The sequence below is a fragment of the Channa argus genome, chromosome 2 (assembly GCF_033026475.1).
Source record: "Channa argus isolate prfri chromosome 2, Channa argus male v1.0, whole genome shotgun sequence".
Classification (NCBI taxonomy): Eukaryota; Metazoa; Chordata; class Actinopteri; order Anabantiformes; family Channidae; genus Channa; species Channa argus.
Genome location: NC_090198.1, coordinates 17,646,769 through 17,665,109, shown reverse-complemented (window position 1 = coordinate 17,665,109; position 18,341 = coordinate 17,646,769). Strand labels below are relative to the sequence as shown.

The window sequence follows — 18,341 nt, the reverse complement described above, 5'->3', positions numbered from 1 at the left end:
ATGTCCTGGTGATCCATCTCAAAATTGAGATACTTCACTAAATTGAAGAAATGTAATTCTGTAGATGGTGCTAAAGAGTCTCCTTCATAATTATTCCACAGCAAGAAGTCATTGCTGCAAGCTGACATTTTGTCTTTTAAAGTCTCACCATTAGTATGGCCAATAAACAGAACAAATACTTAGGAGATGTCATTCACAGTTTATTTCTTACTGAAACATGGCTGACCTAGAATGAACAGTTAATACATAATTCTCTAATATTAGTATCACAACTTAGGAATGCATTTAGTGTTACAAAACATTTGTAGCATTTGTGACCTTCAAACTTTAGGAGGGTAGGAATGTTTTGAGTATCAGCAATGTTACAACTTTAATTCTAATGATACAAAACCAGTTGAGTTTAAAGCACACCTTGGAATGTGTTGAAGTGCTTAATGGTGGAAGAGCCGCAGGTTGGTGTGCACCAGAGTGATGCCCTGCTCATTGCAGGCCTTAATAACAACCTCGTCAGCAGCAGAGCCTGCCGGAGCTGCTATGTACTCAACGCCACTCTACAGACACATTGAGGAAGAAGTAGAAATAGAGAGATGAGTTTTCCAACCAGTGTGCAACACGGGTACAGTTAGTTTGCAGGCCATTCCCTCAAAACTTCAACACCAAGTGCATATAGGATGAGTAGAGAACTCAGAAAAAGTTGGAGATATTTACCTGTTTGGCACGATCTATGTTATCTCTGAAGGGGAAGAAGGCATCAGAGCTGACGGCCACGGCCTGCAGAGAGCTGATCCAGTTCTTCTTTTCCATCTCTGACAGGGGCTCAGGCACCACTTCATACATTGACTTCCAATGTGTCAAGTCTGGGCCCTTTCAATACAAAAGTCACACAATACAAGACTTTTCATTTATTACACTCCTATTTACATACCACAACCCAGAGACAGAGCTGGATTGTATAAACGTCTATGGCCACAATTTTGATCTACTGAAGTATAGCAATACAGTGAAATCTACTGGAGCCATAGGTAAAAGCATAATGCCCTGATTGACGTCAATGTTAACCCGAGGACAGCCAGCCAAACAGCTAACGTTTATAACAATACAAAAAATTTCCATTCCCACAGTGCAATGCATCTCTCAAGACTTCCTGAAATTTGAGATTATCACTGGAATTTTTGATAAAAAAAATTATATAAATATATAATAAAGAAATTCTGCAATTTTATATGCTCTCTAATCTTAAAAGTTCCTTCTTTCTGATTGTAACCCCCTTACCTCTCCAATGGTGTTGCTGACATACTGGTCGATGGCGTTGGCCATCTCTGCTCGCTTTACACCACTGCGAAACTTCATGTTCAGGACACTTGGGTGGTGCCTCAGCCACCAGTTATCAGCCTTGTCACCTGCGAGACGTGTGCAGTGGATACGAGACTGCTGGCCTGCTCCAATACCAATAACCTAACAATATAAGAAATATTAGAGAAACATTTGTGGCTCATCCAGATTCCTCATCCATCTGCCTCTTTTCTTACCTGTCCATCTTTGGCATAGCACACAGAGTTGGACTGAGTGTACTTGACTGCAATAGTGGCCACAGTAAGGTCACGGACTGCTTGTTCAGAGAGCTAGTGGACACAAAGCAAACGAAAAGATAGACACCTGTCATTTAGAGATGAATGTGCCACTAAATATCAAATATACAAAATAAAGGCCTACAGTGACTCACCGAGCCCTTGGAAACCACATTGCTGAAGAATTCTTTATTGAGGACTGCTCCATTTCTCTTTTGTTTGAGATAGAGACCAAACAACACTCTCACCTCCATCTCATCAGGCTCATAATCTGGATCCATCTGAGACAAAGACCACACGGTCAAAAATGTGTAACTCAAAACAGCTAATATACTCCTAACCATTTAAAAATAAATAAATAAATCAGTCACCTGAAGTACACAGTAGTTGCCATTCTTCTTTTTAGAGAGGATCTTGAGTGCCTCATCATCATAACCAGGAGCAATAATGCCATCTGAAACCTGAGCAATCAAATTCAATCACAGTTGAGGCACAGCAAAATAACACTGCAGCACAAACCATTTGTTTTTTCTGTATTTGTTTTCTGACAGGCTAATTCACCTCTCTTGATATAATCTTGGCTGTGGCAACATCGCACATATCCGACACAGCTATGAAGTCTCCAAAAGAAGACATCCTGTCTGAACCTGGAGATATGTGAGAGAAAGTTTGTACAGTCCCATTAACAAAAAGCTCCACACAATCCAGTCCTGGATTCCTACCACATTAGTGATATCTTTCACCTCTCGCCCTAGCATAGGCAGTGGCCAGTGGGGTGAGATCCTTCAGCATATCATGGACCATACACACTTTGGCTTCCTCCTCAGTCAGAGGAACTCCTACTGCAGCTCCTTTAGAAGAAAGGTGAAAATCACTTTTAGATGTGAGACCTGTATCCATAAGTGCATACTGCTAAGAATCTGCATGGCACTTTCCATCTTACCTGCTGGGCTGACATGTTTGAAGGAGGTGGCAGCAGCCAGGCCGAGGGCGCCCTTTAACTCTCGGACCAGCTGCCAGGCATTCAGAGCATCACACAAATTGATAAAGCCGGGAGAACCGTTGACCACTAAGAAGCAAACGTTTTACTAAGTTAGATTTGTAATGTTCTGAATTTGCCATTTGAAATGCATGATGGTCACTTGACCAAAATAATAAATTCCAGTGTACATAGTGTGCTAAAGGTGCTTTTATTTGATCTGCCTATTCAGACATGGATATGGACAGGCTCTGAATGGCTCCTGCCTCTTTGCCATCTAATCACTGGTGACTTGACTCTTTTCTTCAGCTGCACTCATTGTTAAATGGTCTAGAAAAGACTATTACATAAACCAACAACATGTTTTTTTTTTTAAATATACAATAATAACACAATAGCACTCATGTCAGTCTAAATCTGCCACTTCACCCCATCAGTTAACAAATTAACACAATACAAATTGTTTTACATCTTTTGAATTCAGATTTTTCTGCAGACTAAACTAGAAAAGAAGTGTTAATGAGTGAGAAATGCAGAGAAAAGAAGTGGTATTGTTCTTCTCTTTCAACCCCCTAAGTAGGTAAATATAAAAAAAAACGTAAAGACAAATCACTGAATATTTCTAACACGGTTATTCAGTTGTCATGTGGCTCTACCTCTAAGGGGGAGGGCTGGCCGCAGGGTGTAGAGTTGGGCGGGTGCCTGGTGGGGGTTCATGCCATAACGCAGCGGCAACTGGGAAACACCACTGCTGTACTGTCCACGAAAGTAGTCCGATATGGCCTCATCATACTGTGCTGTGTGTGTGAAGGCCTAAAGAGAAAATAATTTAAAGAACACTTTGGTATAAAGAGGTGAGCATTTAGGCAGTTTTGCATATCACATTTAGTCCGAAATAAAAATGATGGATACCACATCAAAGTACCAGGTTTCAGGTTTAATTTGATTAAGTCTTAGATCCACATTGAAAGAACAGTGAGAGAAACTGAATTTGCTGAATCAGAGCCAGTAGAACAAAAGCATTTATAATAGTCCAAATACTTACAGTCTGGAGTGTAAATACATCAACTAATGTTATGTTCTCATGCCTCAAAGTATTTACAAGTCACTTTACAATCAGGAATTTAAGACAAGGTCATGACTAAATAGCTGCATTAACTAACTGGAATTGTAACTGCGAGGTTGACCTTTTTGTGACGCTATTTTGACGTAGTAAACACTCTGAAAACCTCTCTTTGTCTGTTTATCGTCATTTACCTCATTGAGTAGTGTATGTAACATTGATTATATACAGTGGGTGGTGAAGCTTTGAAGAAATATTATTGTCTGAAAGCTGTTAAATTGACATGGACTATGTATGAAAAGTACAGTAGGAAAACTCAACCAGCAGGTTGACGTGCATATCTGCTTCCCGATTGGGTAATCTGACAAAGAAAACCTAAAATATTGCTAAACGAAGAGGCAGCAACACAATTTCACTAATATTTTTTGCAAATGTATTTCTTAGTGTGGAAGTTAAAGGGTTAAGTGTCACCTCAAATACACAATTAATACAAAGTCTGGCTAAAAGGTCAAAGTTCACAGGTCGTCAAATCCCCAACTTAAGCTCAACACATTTCAACACTTCGATAAGCTTAGACTGGACTTTGTCTTTCACTGAACCTCAGCTCTAAGCAAACAACAAAAACACAACACGATGCAGCAAAGTCTCATTTTTTGTACAACATCCCCAACACAACAGGCGATGGGAAGGAGAATTACCCAGTCAGTCACATACTCTACATATTTTATACAGTTAGTTGCAAGAGTTTCCATTCCCCCCCCCCCATTTTAAAATGTCAAAAAAGTAAAAAAAAAAAAGACTCTATTAATTTTAAGAATTAATTAATATTCAGATAATGTTCCTTTTTCAGAACAGAAACAAATCTAAAAAGGTCATTATTTTACTATAACATTTATATACATGCGACAATTTCTGTACTTGTAATGAAGAACCATTTGTACTAGTTAACTGAGTGTTAAATATTATGTTGCAGGAAAAAAAAGGCAATACTCATTTTCTTATTTGAAAATAATAGGATGGAAACTTTTGCACCCAGTGTATTAACTGAAGTTGGGCGCAGAATCCTTTTGGCAGATTCTTTGACTCTGATGAACTATTATGAATGTTATGTGGTTGATGTTATGCATCTATCATTTTAGATGAGGTCCTCTCATGACATGAAAAAGCCAAAGGTCTTCACCTCTTTTTCCAAAATGCACGTCTTTGCTTCACATATTTTTCGGCACAATGTTTTTTCAATGTTTCTGAGCAAACCCAGAAACAGTATGTCGTGCTGCTTCTTTCATAACTCACTACTGTTAATTTTTTTTTTATAAAAACATAAAAAAAACAATCCCTGCTACAAAATTTTAATTTGGCAGATTACATTTTCCTTTTGAACAGAAATTTAATGCAGAGAATGTGTAGAATATTTTGCACTAAAAATGACCTAAATGTGCCAGTTTTGTAAAAAAAATAAAAAAAAATAATTTTAATACTTGCAAGTTATATGGAAATCAAATTTACTTTGAGGGCTAGAGTCCTGCGTGTTTCCAATGTTGTATCTTTGTCTCCTGAACTCTCCATCTCCTTGGCAACAAGCAAATAGTCAGAAGGATCACACACAATCGTGACTCGAGCATGATTCTTGGCTGCTGCTCTAAGCAGAGTTACTCCTCCTGGGATGGAAAGAAAATAACCTAGTGTAATTGCAAGTAATCACACAAACGTCAATATTCGCTGGAATAAATTTGGTTATTAATGCACTAGAGGCATGAGCTTTCCGTTACTGTGCATTATTTAACTTATGTGTATTTTTTTTTTTTTAAAGCTAGAGTTCTACTTACCAATATCGATCTGCTCTACAGCATCCTCCACTGTAACAGTTGGGTTAGAGACAGTCTTCACAAATGGGTAAAGGTTGCATGCTACCACTCTAGAAAACAGTGGGCAAATATGTTTGATTCTTCAGAAAATACCACCACACACACGACTAAGGCTGAACTGCAGAAAATGTATCAAATTGTGATTTCTGGCTCAATACCGCATGGTGTTATACTATGTGATTTGCATTAATGCAAATCACATAGTATAACAACATGTGAATAATCCAATAATGATTATTCACTTGGCTCTGTGCAGCTGTATACAGGGCCACTCTTGCACTGTGGCTGATTTATGCGTGTGAGGAAAACTCCGCCCACCAACATGTCACCTAACTTCCTCATTATGTGTTTCTTTACAGTTAGGAAGCAGAATTAACAATGTTGAGCTTTGTTAAAAAGTGCATCAAAATTCTGTCACAACTAGCTGTCTCTGTCTTCATAGAAGTTAGGACAACCTTCTGTGAAAATGACCTAATCTGTCAAATTTGCCTAAACATAAATTCACTTTATTAGACGCTCTGCTCCAATAAATGCTGTAGTCACAAATCCTAAATCAGCTTTCACTGTCACAACTGCTTTTTCCCCGCCTCACTTACTTTCTGTGTTCTTGGCTGTGCCATACCTTAATCAATAATGTTGCAATGATTAGACGATAAACAGAAAATAAGTATGAACTTGTGCAATATATGCATTTTCTTTTTCCCAAAAGATGACAAACTGAACACTACAGGGCCAGACAAGAGGACAGGAAGACGTCAACATACTGACTTTATAGTTTTATTTTTAAAACCAAATGAACATTCAGGGGGAAAAAAACTAAACAAAAAAACAGCACATGATGAGAATAGTAGTGTTAGATTTCCTGCTTATCCTTTCATCCCTGTCTGATGACCCATTCAACCTCTGTATCGCATGCACACAAAACTTAAAAAAAGTCAATAAACACAGAAACCCGTGATTCTTCTATCAAATTAGTTTGCAGTCATCAAGATCTATGCAGTCATGCTTTATCTAGTTTGTTGGTTAATTCTCCAGTGACATTTAATCACATTCTTTGAGATCTAAACAAATGAGAGTCATGAGATGAGCTTATGGCAGTAGTTGCAGTTTTCCAATAAACCAGGGACACGTGCTTTACACTGCTCTACAACCGGTTACCCCAGGGTCTGCTTGACAGTCACAGGCCATGCATGCATTTTTAGTCATTTTAGTCTACTGCAGATGCATATTCACTGAGACCACCTGAAGAGGTGGATGTACACAGTATAGATTTTAGCAATACGTCCGGTAGCTGCAGCTCTCTCACCTGACTAGGCTGTAGCCCAGCTTCTCCAGGTCTGCAGTGTCATTTGGGGTTTTCCTGGCCAGGATGCCTCCATGGACAGCAGGATGCAGGGTCTTTACTCTGCCTCCCAACATCTCTGGGTGTCCGGTCAGCTCAGACACATCCCTGGCAGGTCAAACACACACAGTTTAGAGAAGCCCACCAGGAAAACCAACCACTACACCAGATTGATGTTTATGATAAAACTAGCGGGACAACCCACCTGACAGACAGTCCAGCATCACGCAGGGCTTTGGCTGTGCCACCTGAGGCGACCAGAGACAGTCCCACATCCACCAGACTTTTGGCAAAGTCCAGCAGTCCACTTTTGTCCGACACACTCAAAAGTGCTGTAAGTTCATATAAAACAGACTTTTAACGTTATCTACCTATTTTTTAAACACAAAAAGTGAAGTGCGTGTATGTTTTACCGAAGCACAGAGGAGCACGTTGGCTAATGTTAGCCTGTGAACTAGCATCCTGCTTGTCCCACAACACAACTTTCTGAAGACGACGGAATATTAATTAAATCTGTGAGGATCCTTACCAAGCTCCGAGGAGGCCATGTTCTCAAGTCCACGGTCCGGCTGGACGTCAGCCTTCTCCTACTCTGATAAACAAACTGTGCAAAAGTCAGAGACAAAACTGCACGTTTTAATCATGTGCAGCTTGCGGAGCTCGTCCCGCCCCCGACGCACCCAGGAGAGACGTGCGCCGCACGGAATGCGCAATTTCAGGCCCCGAAACAAGGCAAAAAAAGAAAACAACCACCAACTCCCCCCCCCCAAAAAAGAACTCAGGGCAAAAGGCTTCACGTCTGCAGACAAGGATGAGGCTCATCAATAAAGGTATCTACAACACCAATAAAGAAAACTCCACGTTTTAATTTAAACGAGCCATTAAACTGAAGAAGAACCTTATCAAGGACACTACATACATACAGAATCTCTAAATGTGAATTTCAGGGATCTCTGCCTGCTATAATTCATCATATATCAGTTAAATCCGAACTATGTTTTTAATTAACTAACATAGATTTGTTTCATTAAAGGTTTTTCTCCCCACATTTATTTGTCAAGTACCTAACACGAATAAATATCCATTAAAATTGGCTAAATTCTTAAAAGAATGTTAACACAGTCTGAAAATCTATATTGTCATATTTAAACACAGGTATTCTCCTACTTTTAATGATCAACAAACAAATTGTGTTTCGGGTAATGTAAGCTGCTGTCTGCAAAGCTGCACAAATAGACAAAGGAAAAGTAGACGATCATCAGCTCGTTACTCCCAGTATTTAATGGCCAATGTGTCACTTGTTTATCTTTCGCTTTTGTCTCTATCTCTGATAGAACTTTCAGGACAAATCCCTTCCTCTGTTTTGCCACAAGAGGGCAGACGTGACCCAAACCCGGCAGAAGAATTGGGGAAGGTTCCGTCAGGAAGGGCATCCGGTGTAAAACCGTGACAATCAACATGTGAACAAGGATCCGCTGTGGCGACCCTGAACTCACAATATAAGCCGAAAGAGGAAAAAAGTTCAGGTTTTAAGTATATTTAAAAACGTCAGATAATAATCCAATACTCTTCGGTACTCCGATTTATTCCTAGCAAGACATACAAATTTAATTTTGTGGCCCTTTTTAGCTGTCAAAAAGGCCTAATTTATCCTAAAACTTAAAGAAAAAGACAGTATTTGTGTTTTCATTTGTTTCATGCAGATCAGCAAAAGAAAAAAAAATACAAATAAAAAAAAAACCTGAAGGTGACACTGACAACAAATGGGGGCGCAAACTGTAATCTGTAACACACATTTCCTGCAACAATAAATGATGCTCATGAATAACCCCCCCCCCCCCCCCCCCCGCCATGCATTTTCAATAAACTTTATTGGAAAAAACAGAGCCTTTTCATGCTTTAGAAGAGCATTTTAAGTCAGACAGATGTGAATTTATTGGACCCTGTCACTCACTCCTTTACTTGGCCATTAGTTAAGTGACAGGACAGGGCCCAGGAAACCAGCACCAATATGTGTGATTACATTAAAATATCACACAATCTGTGCATATTTACGTAATGAGCCTGACATTCTCCTGATTGATTAAACTATAGGGTGTAAATATTTTAAGGGGCCTTGATTTATTATCCAACAAAGCAAGAAAGAGGCCGATTTATTTGTCTAACTATGAAAATGGGGGTTTCTGGTAAACACTCTATGTTTGAGGGCTGAGCTGACATTTCAGGGGTGACTTGAGTGATTCAATAGACAATGAAACTTTTATAGAAAGACACAAGCTCACTATTCATTATTAGTTAAAAAAAGGAAGAGGGAGAAGGCTGTCAGCACTTTTTGTAGAGCCGGCCCTTGAGAACACCGACAGCGTTTTCAGCAGTAACAGTAATTTACGTGGGGAATATTTAATCAACAAGACTGGTGTATTCAGATTAAATTAGAAGAGAAAAGGAATCAATGACCTCTATATATTGCTTCGCTGGCTTATCAATTAGCTATGAGTTTTGTATTGTGTCAGAAGGGCCTGTGTCATAAAACAGGCCAAATGGCATTTGTCATGGAGATGACAAGTCACACAACTAAACGAGCTCCTATTGATTCGTATGATTTTTCATCAGCCAAATTAAAAACTGCACTTTGACAGAGGTTCAGTCTGCAAGCTTGTTGTGTATTCTAGTCTGCCCTGTTAAATCAAACCTGAAAAGTTAGTTCCTCAAGTGTAACTGGCAATGTAACTTGCTGAGATTAACAGGCTATTTGATGCTTTGCAGCCTAATTATCATTTAGGCCATAGCCAGGTTTGTTCAACCTAAGATGCCATTTATCAGTTTATCTCTTAACCTACGTATAACAAAAGTTGCTCACTAGCATTTCAGATGAGTCCATTTTCCCCATATTATTTCTGTATATGTGATTTAAAAATAGACACATTTGCTAAAAACTTTCTCGAAAGGAGAAATTCATTAATAACTTGTTCTTCATGTTGTGGCTCAGAGATAAATAACGTTATCATACTGTAGAGGACAACAATTACATTTAGTCAATTTTTAGTACAACAGACAATAATTTTCCTTAATAGTCACTGTTAAGTATATGAGATGTCAAAATGATCATTCCCTGAAGCAGAAGTTAACATGTTCAAATGTCTTATTGTGTCTGATCAATAGTCTACAGTCCAAGTGTGGTGAGTTTGCTACAGTATGACAAAGGGAAAACCATGAGTATTCACCTTTCAAAAATGACTTGATAATCTAGTTTATCATCAGTTTCCTTATTGTTTGTATCTTCCAGTTCTGCTTTGCTTTATTTTTTTTACAATAGCAGCCAGTATCTGCCCAGTCAGGAGGACGATTTAATCACTTTATAAATATGTGACTCTGGTCTGAGGTTGGTGTAAATGACACTGGGCTGCATGTCCTCTAATCTGCTCTTTAATCCCAGCCTTTACATGGGTGCCCAATAAAACGCCTGCTGCATTACACACACTTGTCACGCCGTTGGCTCTTGGAAATTAAAACAGGCCTGTGTGACATCACTATCAGGTTTTTGATCGCTTTACTTCCTTTTCATTAATTTAATTATTTGGATATCAGTAAAACCCACTCAGTAATTAATATCTGAGAGCCTTTGCAATAAATTAAAACTGTGAACTGAGAATTACTTCTGTGTTGCCTCACCAGAGGCCGAGCGGTGGCTGAGCGTGAGCAGGAGGGTGCCGAAGCAGATACGAATGCAGGTTATTTTCTATATTAAGTGAGCTTGCTAATGAAAAAGATTACTTAAAATATAAAAGTGCAAGTACTCCACCAAGAAAATTGTGTATTGTAGATAGTATTAAATGACTGATAGTGTTAAGAACATATATGTGGAAGTTTTGTCCAAATTTGTTTGAAAAATCTCAAAGGTGATAAATGAAAAACATGGACGAAGATCTGAGATATTCTTGGTGTGGAACAAAGTAGCTGCTCAAGGTGGAGCTGATTTCATTTTTTTCTGTACTGACAGATGCTTAATTTCTAATATCTACAAATTCATTTGGTTGATAATCTGAAAAGAAACTAGTAATCAAAGCTGTGAACTAAGTGTAAGTGAGTTCAAATGGAAATCTCATAATATCACACTCTTAACTGTAGTGAAGTAAATGTAACAAAATGAAAATACTCTAAAGTTCAAGTAGCTCCAAGTTGTACTTAAGTAGAGAAATGCTGCCACTGTTCTTTGTGTTCTTTAGTGCAAAATATCCAGCCTCAGCTATACATTGTTTTTATTGTAAATTAGCAAATATTATATATCTTATTTTTGGTTCTTTCCTACAGCAAGAGGAGCACAATAACCTCACTTAACCTTAAAAACTAAAGCTTACCTCTGGCAATGGTTTGTCTTCCTACCAGTGTGTTCTGTTCATTTTGGTGCCATGACAGTAACAGTAAATGCATGTATAACTAATGGACTCTAACAAAACAGCTCTGCAATCATGCTGCTATTGATGTACGTACGCACTGCAGTATGCAGACATGTGTTTTTGTTATTTTGTCTGGCCTTATTGATATAAATTGGGGGGCACAATAATAGACACACCTGTCAGTATAACAAAGTTCAACACCAGTGGAAATTATATCTTTAAAATGACCTTACAAATGAAATGTCACCTTTATGAAGAGAGGATTTGTAGCTTGGCTGTGTCTCATAAACTGTTCACTTCATATTTGTCATCATGATTAAAATAATGTATAAACATTTAATAAAAAAAACATTTTTCAACACTTTTTATTTTGTTTCTGCGGCCATTTCTGATATTTCACAGTTACACCACAAACTAGTTTCAGAGAAATACATGTATGAATCATCTTTACAGCCATTCAGATAAATTAAATTAATTTACATGTGTAACCTGTGCAAGTGAAGAGAACAAAATTCATAAACATCATTAAGAACAATAAAACAACAACAACAAAAACCTCACATAGAAAGCACAAAAGCAAATGTAATACATAGGATGTTCGGCAAAGTTTTTGCCCAGAAAGACCCAGAGCTTTCTTTGTCCGTGACACCGTACATTTGGGTGCTCTCTGACTGTACGACAGTCCATTTGTCTTACTTCACATCCTCCATTCAAGCAACCATATGTTCACTGGGTGGAGCTGCAGATGTCAGTAGATGGAGCAAAGACAAGGTAACCAGAAGGTCATTGTGAAAACAGCTAAATTTAGGTAAGAATTAAGCATTTCTTCAGCATGCTGCAGACTGTTCAATACTTAGAGAGGATTTTATTCACAGATAGGTTTTACAGTATGATCCTGTGTGTCTTTGAACAATTAGTGATTCCAATAAATGTCTAATTGGAACACACATTTACAAAGTACACCAAACAAAAATCTTTAGGCTTAGAAATGATTTTCTAAACACAGGCATGTCCCAGTGTCATGCCTCTGTAACCCTCAGCAAACCAAATAGGTGTTTCCTCTGCATTCTCTTACAGTCCTGCCCCGATTTTCCTGTCACCTACTTGCACATCCTCCGGCTCATCATCAGAGAAAGGGCTGGGGGGACTGTAGCCAACATGGGTGCCACGCTGCAAGAAGTCTGTGGATCGGGGCATTGCAACACCATTAGCTAAAGGAACGGAAAAACCATGCCGTGAATCCTCCTCTTCCTCTTCCTCTTCCTCCTCCTCCTCCTCCTCCTCCTCCTCATCTCCATCCTCTAAGTCAAGATCTATCCCTCTGTCATCCACATTCACAGCTCGTCTGCTCCCATCAGATTTGTCAGTGGACGTTTTTCTTCCACTGCGAAGCCTCTCTGCCTCAGACTGGGCTGAGGCATTGGCCTGTTCTTTGGCCTTTCGACTGCGCTTCCACTTCATTCTCCGATTTTGGAACCAGATTTTGACCTGCCGAGAAAAGGGCAAAGGAAATTAAACAAATTAAAATACATATTATTGGTATTACATCTATCATTTGCAGCTCTAGAAAATAAGCCATTTTTTAAAAAACACTACCTCTGTCTGTGACAGTCTAGGGAGAGATATCCCTGTTTGCTTGCTCTCCCTGGGGTTTCTGTGTCATTTTAGTCGTTTTTTCAATGTTGCTTCAAACTTAAACCAAATCAAGAGATTATGGGCTACGCTGTAGATAAAAGGACCTTGATTTAAAATCTTGTGGATCATTCTCATTTTCTCTTCCCATTGATAAAAAAGAGCAAGTCTTGTTTTTTTTTTTGTGGGTTTTTTTTTCGAGTAAAATTCAATTCAAGTAATTCATAAATCACATATGTTTTAATCACACTGTGGAAACTTGGACATCTGGTGATTTGAGCATGCACCCAATTTCAAAACAATATGAATTATAATTATAATCAGACATACCCTAGTTATAATTAATTTTAATGAGAATAATAATGAAATACAATGGCAATGAAAATACAATTTGGTTTCGTTTTCAACGCAATGAAAACGAAACCAAAACCAACATCTACATTTTGCAGAAGAAGAATACCCAAAGACTTTTTTTTCTTTTGAAGCCAGATAACCAGTGCAGACACATGGAAAGATCACAGACAATGATAAAACAACAAAGTGGAGGCGTACAGTTTTATGTGCTTGTTGTACAGTGTGACTCGCCTTTATTACACCCATATAATCAGCACTTTTGCATGTCAGTCACAGACAGTTAATACAAAGCAGTTTCCCTGAATGAAGGTATATTTTAATTGTGAAAGTGTGGAGTCACTACAATGGTTGTTTGTACTTTTATTTCTGTTGATTTTGTAACATATTTTCTGTTATCAATATGTAGATATTTATAACTGCATATCTGAATTACAGCACTGCTGGAATAGAGACTGTTTCTGATTGATTTCTGTTATAATAAAATAAATAACGAATAATAACGAAATAAATCAGATGTCTGTTGCCTACAAAAGTTAGTCAACAATTTATTTTTTTTGTTTTTTTCACCTTCAAATGAACCTGTTGGCTTGTGGCGTGCTGCTGCTCTCAATTACCTGTGTTTCAGTCAGCATTAGTGAGGTGGCCACTTCAAAACGTTTGGGCCTCGACAGGTACTTGTTGAGTTTGAACTGGTTCTCCAGCTCCAGGAGCTGCTGACTGGTGAAGGCAGTGCGGGGTCTCCGGCACTTCCCCAGCAGACCAGATTGAGGGCCCGCTGGAGGAGCAAGAGCAAAGTTACCTGTCTGTTTGGCCGAGACTTCAAGCAAGAGAAAAGCTTATATTTTACATTCACGTGTATTTAATAACATCTTCTTTGCTTTTCGCCTATACAGAGCTTATCCAACTCATGAATTGTAAAGCTATTTTAATGTAGTGTAATTTGTTTTGCCTAGAATAGTCTTAAATGGGTCTGAAATGTCTGAGACAATGCCACTAGTCTTGTTTATACAATACCAAGGACATAAGAAGTTCAATATAATTTTGTGGGTGGGCACGTTCACACATATGCCCGCACTCTCTGGCCATCATTAACTGTAATAGCTTTACTCCAGTTTATTGTTGACGAGGAGACACAGTAGATGCGGGCGCAGGGGCCATAAAAACACAGGCAAGCCATTAACTTAATGAAAATTCAATGAAGGCTTTTCCGGATTTTATTGATGAACTGCAAAACGTTTTAGGTGTTTGGTTATAGTTTCTTCGTCACACAAAGACAATTTTCATCAGGTTGGCGTTTATAGAGAAATAAATGAGCCCAAATTAAAATATGACACAGATAAGCAGTAAAACCCAGGCCAGTTCTGTTCCAGACAATGTACTAACGCCAACTTATAAAGATCTCCTGTATTACCTTCCATAACATATTCAAAAAAAGGTTATAAATCATAATTGGACTGGGTGGGAAATTAATTTAGGACGTGGTTCTGTTCCAGTCTTAGAAAGCCAAAACTCTCTTTCTAAACTAACTTCCCCAAAAAGAAATATCTTGCCACCATAAATAAATACAATTTTTAAAAGGTGCTTCTATTATGTGGCTTATTAAGTCTAGATTACAAGAATATTTTGTACTGATAATTACTGAAATTATTTAGCACAAAATAATTAAATATATATATATATATATATATATATATATAACAATAACTAAGCCTATAAGGAAATTAGGATCGAATTATTATTTGTGCCTATTTTTATTTTAGTAACAATGATGAATACATAAAAATAGAAAATAAGACACAGGTTGAGACAGTCAAAGTGAAAAAATAACTATTGGCTCCATGTGTTAACAGCACTTCATCGTTTCTTTTTAGGAGTCAAATGATCGCATAATACTTACAGCTGTAATCTGGCAGTCGTGGCATCATGATCCCTGCTCGGATCCAGTGCTCCAGGGGAAATGATCCCGCCATCGCAGCCGCCTTCAGGTGCTCTGGGTAGGTCTGTGTTAGTTGTGTGAAACCGGTGTATGCAAAGGCGGGGTGCTGCCCACCCAACGCCGATAACGGGTACACAGGAGCAGGATACATCCCGGGAATGGCTCCTTGGGGCAGTGAACCGAGTCCTGCATGTGGGATATTTAGAACACCCGGTTTGTGGATTATTCCGGTCTGAAGGTGAGCGGCACGCGGAGGAGGGGTATCCGCACGGCGACAGGAGATCGGACTTCCCGCGGGACTGTCGCTGCTCAGACCGGGGGAGAGGTCTCGGCTTCCCCGCTTTGTCTCGTCAGCGAGCAGGGCGTCAATTCTAAAGTTTTTCGATTTCTCCATGACGGCTTCACTAGGGAGAGCTGCAGGGTCTTGAAGGAAGAAACGTGTCAAACTTGGCAGATGCGCACCTGTGCCGTGCGTCAGTGCGCAGACAGCGGAACCCCTTCCACTCACAAACTCATAGGTTCTCTTTATCCTTTCATAAAAGTCAGGCTTGACGGTCAGAACAAGCGATATGCTACAAAAATAAACAGTATCAACTTGCAACAAGCATTGTTTCTTTACACTTTGCCTACTTGACTGACAGACTCTCATTTACAGACGTTTGCACGCGCATCTCTGAGTCTGCTTCCTTGAACTGTATCTGTAGGCTACATGTCGCTCTCCCACACTCCGTCCTTCCCGCTGTTTATTAGGGTACTACCTTCACAAAACGACAGTGTCTCACTCCATCAGCCGTCCTTCTCCACCCCTGCAGGCCACGATTGGCTGAAGGCTGAGCTGTTCTGACTTGCCTCTAATCAGCTAATTACTCGCTCGTTTCTCCCCCCAGAAAACATTCAGAGTGAGGTAATGTTCAACCCTTGTCCCGCCTGTTACACCTTCAACTGCATCAAAGCGCGGAGGTACATTAGAAGATTAGGCAATTGTATTTTCAGTATCTATCTTGCTGCCAGCTCCTCATACTCACCACAGATTGCAGCTACCTTGCCATAAACAAGGTTTGTGATTGTCCAAACTAATTATTAGTGTTCCGCACCTCAGTGGCTGTTTCTCATCAGACTTAATGTTATTGGGTGAAGATACGCAAAAGCGCGGCGTCCTCTCAAATATTTAAATCAATCGGCCTATTATTAATGGCTTGCGTCCTTTTCCTATAAGGTGGCACCGATGCCATTAAAGTTTACGATCAAGAATAGCACACACTCATACACTCGTATAACGTGTAATGACTTGGCAGAAGAGGCTATAAGTTAATTTGACCTTCTGCCTAAGGTAAATGATGCCATTTGGAAACGTGAAAAAGCGCCGGAGAATCAGCTGAATCGGAGTGTGACTTCCTCTTTTCCCCGTGGCCCCGTCAACGCCCTGTTACCTCACTGACGCACTTTTCTGATATTATTAAGAAGCTACAGCATAAAATGTCCAGAAACCCACGTGTTTCGGACAAAAGGAATGTGTTAAAATGCACATTAGGACAGGGTCTTTGTTTATTTCTGAACATGCATTTCAATACAGTGCAAATAAATAGAGTCGACACATATGCACATTTAACTTAAACGTCACCTTGCACACGCAGTCACTCTTTATTTTTAAATGGCCTTATTTTAGGCCCACGTCGACATTTTTTTAATAGTTTATTTTGTTACATGTTTTGCTAAAACTTTTGCTTGTTTTGTGGGGGCCAAATGGCTAATACGTTTTTTGTTTTTGTGTGATGTCAGTCCATGCATTAGGCAATAATAGTGGAAATAAATTAATTCGATTAATTTAACAAATATGTTGTGTGTGTTTGTGTGTGGAGAGTGGCATGGGTGCGTTTGGACGCCCCCTGAGCACTAAATCAAAATCATTTTTTATTTGCTAATTTGTTTAAAGACGTTCATCAACCCTTTAGCAGCGGCCAAACACCTTCTGTAACAGACAGCAGTGCAGGTGTCTCTGTTGTGTTTGACACAGTGTCACAGTCTAATCTGTGTCCACCAAAAGCATCGAAAACCTGTATCTTAGGAAATTGAAATCCATCCAGCGCTACAGGGGGGATCGTTGGCAGACCTGAGCATGAGAGTGTGCTTGAACATGTGGTTGACCTCCAAGAGATTGGACTCGCTCACACTCTTTCTCCATCAGCGGTGTAACCATGTCTCTCACCCGCAGCTCTCCATCAGGCAGATTACCACCTGTCTCCGGCGCTGATATAAAGGTAATTTGCTTCTGGGAAATCAGTACAGTTTTCTGCCCGTTTCTCTCAAGCTCTTTACCTGGAGCGTCTCGTTCCCTGCTTTTATTATTTTTACAGTAATTTAAATAGTACGGCCACGGATAAATCCGTCACCCGAGCGCCTTAACAGAGGCACAGAAATTGCAGACTTTGTTTCTCCGTAACGGGATTAAACAGTGCTGTCGGTTTAATATGCCTAGGTAATTCTGGTCCACTATTAATCATTTCAATAAAATCTGGAATATTTGAAAAGGTCTACATTAAAACAAGGCTGGACCAAGAAAACTACCCCCAGGTCACTCCAAGTCATTTCTGTCTTATTTGATTAGTAACACATTTGATTAAAATGGATCCCCTGATCTACAGTATTAGACACGTCCTCGGTCTTGTAGCCTCTTAGAGGTAAATCTGTGTTTTATTAAAGCAATTACATTTTTTAACTGTTTGCCCAGAACACGTAGGCCTACCCCATTCCCAGAAATGTCGGTACATTGTTTTGATCTAAATAAAAAGAAAATGCAACGATTGGCCAATTATTTGAAACCTATGATAAAATATCAAACGTTTAAAGAAAGATTTCCCAAAAATTAGATTGTCTTTTTTATGATGCTAATGTTGAATATAAAATCCAAAATGCATCTCAAAACAGTTTGGACAGGGCATGTTTACTACTGTGTACCCTGTAAATATTTATTTAAATTTTAGCGCTCAGCTAGAAAGTTGCGGGTTTCAGTCCGTCAGTCAGTCCAGAGACATGGAAGTTATGTTAATTGTGACGTTGAATTGTCTGTAGGTGTGAGTGTGAATGGTTGTCTCTCTGTGTTGGCCCTGAGATACACTGGCGACCTGTCTAGGGTGTACCCTGCCTTTTGCCCAATGACAGCAAGGGCAGGCTCCACCTGCATAAATGGGGTCATGAAATGTGATCT

The 18,341-nt window shown here is 39.3% G+C and overlaps 2 protein-coding genes across 2 annotated transcripts; both read right to left on the bottom strand.

Moving 5' to 3' along the window:
* Positions 1-179: 179 nt before the first annotated feature.
* atic (5-aminoimidazole-4-carboxamide ribonucleotide formyltransferase/IMP cyclohydrolase) lies at positions 180-7,487 on the bottom strand. Its single transcript, XM_067496067.1, has 15 exons — positions 7,347-7,487; positions 7,023-7,149; positions 6,782-6,925; positions 5,437-5,525; positions 5,117-5,268; positions 3,204-3,360; positions 2,512-2,637; positions 2,312-2,419; positions 2,130-2,215; positions 1,940-2,029; positions 1,724-1,849; positions 1,530-1,622; positions 1,273-1,455; positions 709-864; positions 180-551 (listed from the first exon to the last, which is right to left on the bottom strand). Exons 1-15 carry the CDS (start codon positions 7,363-7,365, stop codon positions 432-434), a joined length of 1,776 nt encoding a protein of 591 aa, XP_067352168.1. The 5' UTR covers positions 7,366-7,487; the 3' UTR covers positions 180-431.
* Positions 7,488-11,574: 4,087 nt separating this feature from the next.
* Positions 11,575-16,692, bottom strand: mnx2b (motor neuron and pancreas homeobox 2b). Its single transcript, XM_067496063.1, has 3 exons — positions 15,098-16,692; positions 13,815-13,975; positions 11,575-12,702 (listed from the first exon to the last, which is right to left on the bottom strand). The coding sequence occupies exons 1-3, from the start codon at positions 15,783-15,785 to the stop codon at positions 12,286-12,288; spliced, it is 1,266 nt and encodes a 421-aa protein (XP_067352164.1). The 5' UTR covers positions 15,786-16,692; the 3' UTR covers positions 11,575-12,285.
* Between the last annotated feature and the right edge of the window lie 1,649 nt (positions 16,693-18,341).

Bases quoted from the DNA above. Each gene is read 5' to 3' on its own strand.
- atic (XM_067496067.1), bottom strand. The intron at 2,030-2,129 runs GTGAATTAGCCT...TTGATTGCTCAG, and splicing joins CCAAGATTATATCAAGAGAG to GTTTCAGATGGCATTATTGC. The intron at 1,850-1,939 runs GTGACTGATTTA...TCTTTGTCTCAG, and splicing joins GCAACTACTGTGTACTTCAG to ATGGATCCAGATTATGAGCC.
- mnx2b (XM_067496063.1), bottom strand. From the start codon at position 15,785: ATGAGAGTCTGTCAGTCAAGTAGGCAAAGTGTAAAGAAACAATGCTTG. The intron at 13,976-15,097 runs GTAAGTATTATG...TTGCTCCTCCAG, and splicing joins ACGACTGCCAGATTACAGCT to CGGGCCCTCAATCTGGTCTG. The intron at 12,703-13,814 runs GTAATTGAGAGC...TTTTCTCGGCAG, and splicing joins TAATGCTGACTGAAACACAG to GTCAAAATCTGGTTCCAAAA.